Below are 8,113 nucleotides of genomic sequence, written 5' to 3' on the forward strand. Positions count from 1 at the left end.
CCTGGTTATGTATAACAATATCCTGCCTCTTTGTATGCCTTGAAAATTTTGTTTGACTGCTGGATGTTGTGTATTTTACAGTGTCATGGATTTGGTTGTATTCTTTTAGGGTGTGACAGACTTTGTTCTCCGAGGCACTTAAGTTACTTGTGGACCAGGTTGATCCTTTCAAGTATTATTTTAAAATGGTTTTTAAGAAAAAGCTAGCTTGCTTTTGCAATAGGGATAATTTATCCCCCTTACTCTTACATTACTCTTAATAATGCCACATTTATTAAAAGGTCTTTCCAGTCTGGCTGGTGGGAACAAAAACTGTTTCCATCCCTATGAGATCACTGAGAATTATTTGGCTGATTTCTTGTGGATTCATTCACACCTTCTGGTAAAAATTTTTTTCAGTGTGCTTAGATCTATATTCAGACAAAATCTTAAGGGGACCCCTTTGCATATCTCCAGAGTTATCTTTCTATGCAGCTCTCCCATCTCTGGTCCTCTTCCCTGGAAACGCAAGTCACCTGGTCTCCCTGAACTCTGATCTCTGCTCAATTCAGAGACACTGCCAGCCTCTGTTTGAATGCTCCCTCCCTGTGCTGCAGCCTAGAAACAGCATTCAGCCTGCAAGTTCAGGCAATTGTAAAGCTCACTTTGTCTCCCTTCTCTCAATGATTACAATTCTGCACTGCTTGTTGTCCAATGTCTGAAAACTGTTACTTTATGTACTTTTGTCATTTTCTAGTAGCTTAAGTCAAAAGGTTAAATAAAGTCTCTGCTACCCGATCATGGTCAAAATCAAGAGTATTAATTCCTTTAGTTTTAGAATGTATCATTCACAGTATTTTCTTATATATCATTAAAAAATCAAATTAAAATATGAATTACTTAGGGGTAGAGTTCATGTCCTGTTTATCTTTGTATCTTCAGAACCTCCCACAGAATTTTACACAGGGTCCTAAAAAGGACAGCTAATACTTATTCAGTGATGCACTGATATAGTGCTTTTAAGTTTATCATACAATAACCCTAAAGTTTAGAAATTACTATGAGAATTCATTTTATAGATAAGGCAACTGAGGTACGGAGAGATTAAGTATCTTTCCCACCATCATACTGGCAGTAAACGTCAGAATGAAGATATAAATTCAGAGCCTGTGCCATACTGATTCAGTAAGTGTACTCAACACATTTTTTATGAATAAATACCTTACCGAACAATGAGTTATGAGGAAAAATGATCTTCATGTACACAATGGTAATTAAACCATATAAACTAAAGCTTTTTATTTTCAAGAACCGGAAAAAGCCAGAGATCACAAACAATAAGTACCTATAATAAGAATAAGGTTCATTTTCATAATGATGATCATATTAATAATACTGTGTGTTATATGATTTAAAAAATCAGAAAGTACAATGTAAGGCAAGTTTCCTGGCGATACTTAATCAAGGCTTTTTGTGAGCAACAGAAATGAATAATGTGTCTCAATAACTGATTACCCGCCTGGCTCTCCGTAAGCCCATGGTTCTCTAGTGTTTGCTTGCTTTTATAGCATCTGGAAACCTTGTTAGAACACAGATTGGTGGGCTTCACCCCTGGTGTTTCAGATACAGCAGGCCTGGGATGTGCCCAGGAATTTTATTTATGCCAGATTATGAGAATCAGTGTACTAAGTAACTGAATTATTTGGTTTGTCCCTATTTCAGATATTTCTTTTCAAAAAAATATATAGTTTTAAAAAAATTTTTATTGGAGTGTAGTTGATTTACAATGTTGTGTTAGTTTCTGCTGTACAGCAAAGTGCATCAGTTATACATATACATATATCCACTCTCTTTTTAGATTCTTTTCCCATATAGGCCATTACAGAGCACTGAGTACGATTCCCTGTGCTATACAGGAGGTTCTTATTAGTTATCTATTTCATATATAGTAATGTGTATATGTCAATCCCAATCTCCCAATTTATCCCTCCCCGCCCCTTATCCCCTGGTAACCAGGAGTTTGTTTTCTACATCTGTGACTCTAGTTCTGTTTTGTAAATTAGTTCATTTGTAACCCCTTTTTGTAGATTCCACATATAAGTGATATCATATGATATCTGTCTTTCTGTGTGTGACTTACTTCGCTCAGGATGACTTCCATGTTGCTGCAAATGGCACTGTTATTTTTTATGCCTAAGTAATATTCCATTGTATATATGTACGACCTCTTCTTTATACATTCCTCTGTTAATGGACATTTAGGTGGCTTCCATGTCCTGGCTATTGTAGATAGTGCTGCAATGAATATAAATTAGTCTTTAACTTCAAACTTAAGAAATTCATTGGGGTCTTCCCTGGTGGTCCAGTGGTAAAGAATCCATCCTCCCATGCCAGGGATGCGGGTTTGAACCCTGGTCAGGGAACTAAGATCCTGCGTGCCACAATTACAGAGCTCACGCGCCTCAACGAGAGAGCCCATGTGCCTCAAACTACAGAGTCCATGTGCTCTGGAGCCCACCCGCACACCACAACTAGAGGGAGAAAACCCGCACGCCACAACTAGAGAGAAGCCCACGTTCCGCAACAAAGACATGACACAGCCAAAAAATAAATTAAATAAATAAAGGAAAGGAATTCATTGAAAGAAATCAAAATACTATGGGTAAATCATGTATATTTCTTACAGGAAGTCAATATTTATTGCTGATATGTGGCTGTTTTTAAGTACCAATTCCTCAGCAATATGGGCTTGGTATAGTCCAATGTTTTGGTTTTTAGTTCTGATACCGACAAGGGTTCTTGGCCTTCCCCCATCAATAGAAACTGATAAGAGGCCAGACAAGAAATTCAGGCAAGGCTTTACTGGGGGCCCTGCTGCAGCAGGAGGGAGTGAGAACAAGTAACAGGTTCCCTTGCTCGCTCCCTGGGGTGGGGGGGTGGTGAGCTTGCTCCTTATATGGGGTGAGGGTAGGGGTGGGTCCAGGGGTCGGGCCAGAGGGGTGGCTTAGGTGTTTTGCCCACCTCTTATGTGGTGTTAAGTGCAGGGGGCATGCGCAGTATCCTGCTTTTGCTCTGGACACCCTGTTTCTGCTTCCTGTCTGCTCCCGGCTCTTCAGAGTGGCAGCTGGGTTTTCTTTTTTGGCCTTTTTGTATCTTGTCCATAATTTGCCCCAACTGCATGTGCACTCAGTTATTTTTAGTCCCTTACAGCTTCTTTGTATTTTGTTGCTCTAGGAGAAGAGGAGATGTTAGTCCAGGTGCAAGCATGGCAGCAAAGGGTCTCAGGTCTGAGGTCCCAGCCTGTCTCAGTTCTAGTGCAGTGTGCAGATGAATCAGGTTCCCCGTTTCGGTGCTCACACTGGTCCTTGGAATCTGGCAGCAGAGGTTCTCAGATGACCTGTGCTCTCCATGGCTGATTGCTGCAGCACGAGGGCTTGCTTCCCTCACTCTTAACCACACCTTGGGGTCTTTGTTCTACTTTGACGTAACTATCTTTTCCCAGATATCCTCCACATGGCTCACACTCTCATCTTCAAATCCTTATTCAAAAGTCAACTTCTCAGAGAAGGCTTTCTTGACCACCTCATTTAAAATGGAAACTCCATCCCCCAAACTCCTTATTCCCTTTCCCTGCTTTCTATTTCTCCATAAATTTGTCACCATGTAACCTTTTATATGATTTCCGTCTATATTTTACTTACTGCATGTCTCTCCCTACTATAATTTTAAACCCACTGGGGGCAGAGATTTTGTCTGTACTGTTTACTGGTACATTGTAGGCACTCAAGCAATATTTGGTGAATGGATGAATAAATGAATAATTTCCTTTGGCCTGTGTACATTAACAAATTAAATTACTCACTGATGGACTTAGTTCATTTACTCAATCTGCACACATTATTGAAGTTATACTTTTCTTTGGTCATTTTCTACCTGAAGTTAGGGGCTAAGTATCTTCTTTAGGTTCACTTTGGGCCATTCATCAAAAGGCACTGTGACAATTTTCACCTTGTTGTTACCTGGCATGGTTCCACTTCTGGATTCATTCATTACTACTTATCAGTATTTTTACAAATTTCTGCCAACAACAATCTTTCCTCTAATGTTCTTGCTGTCATCACCTTTGACCATCTCAGGTAACCCATCACATGGGTCATTTCCTGCTCTCTCCTCCACTACTGTCCTCCTCCAATCAATATTTTAAATAAGGAAACACACTTCCTATTAGAAAATAACCTTTTCTAACCCACGTTTCCTTCATATTATAATACTGCTTAGCTTCTCAGCCAGCCTTCTGGAAAGTCTTGTCTGTATTTAAATTCTCCATTACTTCGTATCTACACTCTATGCTGCATCTGTTTCTTAATATCTACAACATATTTTGGCTTTTATCCCTAAATTCTATCGAACTTTTACCAGAGTTATTCATGATCTGCTGCTACTAAATGCAACAGATACTTTTAATTCTTTATCACGTTACTTGTATTATTTTCCCCCTGGTTTTTCATCCTATTTCATGATCTCATGCTCTGAGTTTTCTTCTCATTGGTCACCCATCCTTAATCTAATTTTTTATCCTCCTGGTTATCTCAGCCACTTCTATGGCTTTAATTATCATTAATATATTTGATGATTTCCTATAGTTCTAGGTCATATCTCTTTCCTCAGCTTCAAATAATAACCCAACTGACAACTTACAACTGGATGTCCTACAGGAACTTCCAACTCAATAGGTCCACCACTCACCTCCCTTCTTATGTTCCTTATCGCATTGACTATCTCCACTTCTCACTTAGGTTTATAACCAGAGGCTTGATATCATCCTGAGTCTCACCTCTTTTTCCCTCACTCCTCACTTCGTATTTATCTGATCTGGTTAATAGAGGTGAGAACCGAGTCTCCTGAAATATTCAAGAGTGCCTAACATGAAGTTAACATTCTCTAACTCAACATGTCTTACTACAAGTAGTGATACTTTATTATTTCATTGGTAGATTAGAGACATTGAGGCTCAGATCAGTTCTGACATGGTCAAAGTCACCTGGAAAATAAACTAAGTTAGCCAAGACTAGATTTGAAGACCTCTGAATCCCAGTCAGGTAACTTTTCATGATATTAAGCTATGAATATACCAGAAGGTACATGGATTAAATTTTTTCCAGATATAAGCAGAATTTTCTTTCTGCTCGGTGTGGGCATTGCTCATCCTGCAGACATAGTCTCAGGTTTCTGACATGCCAGCATGGCACTATACTTATGCAGAATGAATGTGCTGAAGATAAACATTGTATGATACACTCAGTGTTCATGTCAGGTTTTCCTTAGTACCAGGGACATGATTCTGTTCATTGCCTCTCTCAACACGTCTTTCACTTTTTCATTCCTCAAGCTATAAATAAAAGGGTTCAGAAGAGGGGTCACTACGGTAATGAGGACAGTGGCTACCTTGTCAAAATCCAGGGAGTGGTTCTGACTGAGTCTCACATACACAAAGATGTTGCTCCCATAAGCAATGGAAACGATGGTGATGTGGGAAGCACAGGTGGAAAAAGCTTTTGGACGGCCTTGGGCTGAGGGGATGTGCAGGATGGCAGAAATGATGTAGACGTAGGATCCAGTAGTGAATGCCAGGGAACTCAGGATGACAAGGGCAGATAGGAGAAAGTTTACCTTCTCAGTGAGACGAGTATCTATACAGGCCACCTGTAGAAGAGGGGCAATGTCACAGAAAAATGATTAATTTCTTTGCTACAGTAGAGTAGCCTTGTCACTACTATGGTTGGTACCAACACGGGTAGGAAGGCTCCCAACCAACAGCCCAGAATCATCAGGAGGCAAGCCCTGCTGTTCAAGATGATGGTGTAGCGCAGTGGGTTACAGATGGCCCCGTAGCAGTCAAAGGACATCAGTGCCAAGAGGATAAACTCCACGGTTCCCAGAAAGAAGGAGAAATATGTTTGAGTAATGCAGCCAGCAAAGGACATGTTTTTCTTCTCTCCTAGGAGGCAGGCTAGCAACTTTGGGGTAACGACAGTGGTGTACAAAATATCCAGAAAGGACAAATTACTGAGGAAAAAGTACATTGGGGTTTATAGGCGATTATCAGTCCATATTAGGGAGATGATGATAATGTTTTCCATTGCTGTTAGTGTGTAAGCCAACAAGAGAGCCACAAAGAGGGATATTCGAAGCTCCAGGAGGGCTGGGAAGGCAGTCAGGGTGAACTCAGTCACTGTGAGGCAATTCCCCACGGCCATTGTTACATGTCAACAATAGGTCTCCCTGAAGAAACAAGAAAAAGGAAATCAGCCTCCAAGGTAGTTTTTTTTTGTTGTTGTTGTTTTGTTTTTTGTTTGTTTGTTTTTGGCCATGCTATGTGGCTTGTGGAATCTTAGTTCCCAGACCACATACTGAACCTGGGCCCCTGGCAGTGGAAGCGCGGAGTCCTAACCACTGGACCTCCAGGCAATTCCCTAGAAGGTAGTTTTATAAATATCTGTTGAAAATGTATTGTGGAGAGCGTCTTATATTGGGAAATGACTCGAGGGATATATTCCTTGATCTGAAAGTCATTATGGAGCAAACTTGGGAAAGTCAAAATACTATTTAGACACACATTTTTCTATAAAATTAAGAGATAAGACTGGATCAAAAAAAACCTCTAAGATTTCTCCTCATTAAAATGCAACTTCTGGGACTTCCCTGGTGACACAGTGGTTGGGAATCTGCCTGCCAACACGGGGACCTGGGTTTGAGCCATGGCCCGGGAAGATCCCACATGCTGCCGAGTGACTAACTCGTTGCTCCACAACTACTGAGCCTGTGCTCTAGAACCCGTGAGCCACAACTACAGAGCCCGCATGCCACAACTACTGAAGCCCGCAAACCTACAGCCTTTGCTCCACAACAAGAGAAGCCACCGCAATGAGAAGCCCGAGCACCACAACGAAGAGTAGCCGCCACTCGCCACAACTAGAGAAAGCCTGTGCGCATCAATGAAGACCCAACACAGACAAAAATAAATAAATAAATAAATTTATTTATTTTTAAAAAATAAAATAAATAAAATGCAATTTCTGTTCTTTTCAACCTGTCCAGCTTTACTTTCCTAGCTAAATATGTGCTAAAGTACTGACTCATACTTTATCTAGAACTTCTATCATTCTGAAGTTTACAGTCACTGAGAGGGAAACCCTTTTAAATACTTTCTAGCCTTTTCTATAACAAGTTTTCTTTCACTGTGGCGGTTGACATTGGTGACCTGCCATTAATAAGAGGTAAAGGTTGATTTCTTTTTTCCAATATTTGCTGATCACCAGAGTCTCCCAATTTTTAAAGTCTTTTCCTAGCAGGCAAAGATCTATGGAAATAGACCAGGAATGTCGAAAAGGAACAACGGCTCATGGTTCCTATTAATCACTTTAGATGATACATCAAAAGGAAATCATGAGTATCTTGTTATCAGGTTAGGTCCTGTGTCCAAATCCTACTTCCTGCATGTTCCATGAAGTACGTAATATGTACATTGTATATCTGGCTGATTATTTAAGAGGACATTATACGATGCAATAAAATTCACAAATTACACACAGAAAGGTAAAGTAGAGGTAATTCAGCTTACTTTATTTACTTGGTCAGTTGAAATCATAAAACTGTACATCGGGGCTTCCCTGGTGGCGCAGTGGTTGAGAGTCCGCCTGCCGATGCAGGGAACATGGGTTCGTCCCCGGTCCGGGAAGACCCCACATACCGCAGAGCAGCTGGGCCCGTGAGCCGTGGCCGCTGAGCCTGCGCGTCCGGAGCCTGTGCTCCGCAACGGGAGAGGCCACAACAGTGAGAGGCCCGTGTACCGCAAAAAAAAAACAAACCAAAACTGTACATCAACATCACCCAAGTTGTACTTTCGCCTACTATCTGAGAAATGGTTCTTTTGCATAGATTTCCCCATTTCAGGTTAAAACTACCCATTCTTGAACTCTGACCTCAGTGCTTTCTCTGTCTAGATTTTACTTAGCTCCTTAATAATTTATTAAGTTACAGCTAATCCCCTCATTTCCCTTCTCCCACCTCCTCTCTGACCCCATCAAGATAAAAAGTTTGCCTTCTTATTTCACTTTTTTTGAAGTTTTTCCTA

At 40.7% G+C, this 8,113-nt stretch overlaps 1 protein-coding gene across 1 annotated transcript; it reads right to left on the reverse strand.

Annotated features, from left to right (window-relative positions):
* Positions 1-5,289: 5,289 nt before the first annotated feature.
* Positions 5,290-6,236, reverse strand: LOC101272797 (olfactory receptor 6M1-like). Its single transcript, XM_012537055.1, is given in 2 exon segments — positions 5,290-5,711; positions 5,714-6,236. Coding segments are annotated over 2 exon segments (945 nt in total).
* Between the last annotated feature and the right edge of the window lie 1,877 nt (positions 6,237-8,113).

Source organism: Orcinus orca, chromosome 8 (genome assembly GCF_937001465.1).
Source record: "Orcinus orca chromosome 8, mOrcOrc1.1, whole genome shotgun sequence".
NCBI lineage: Eukaryota > Metazoa > Chordata > Mammalia > Artiodactyla > Delphinidae > Orcinus > Orcinus orca.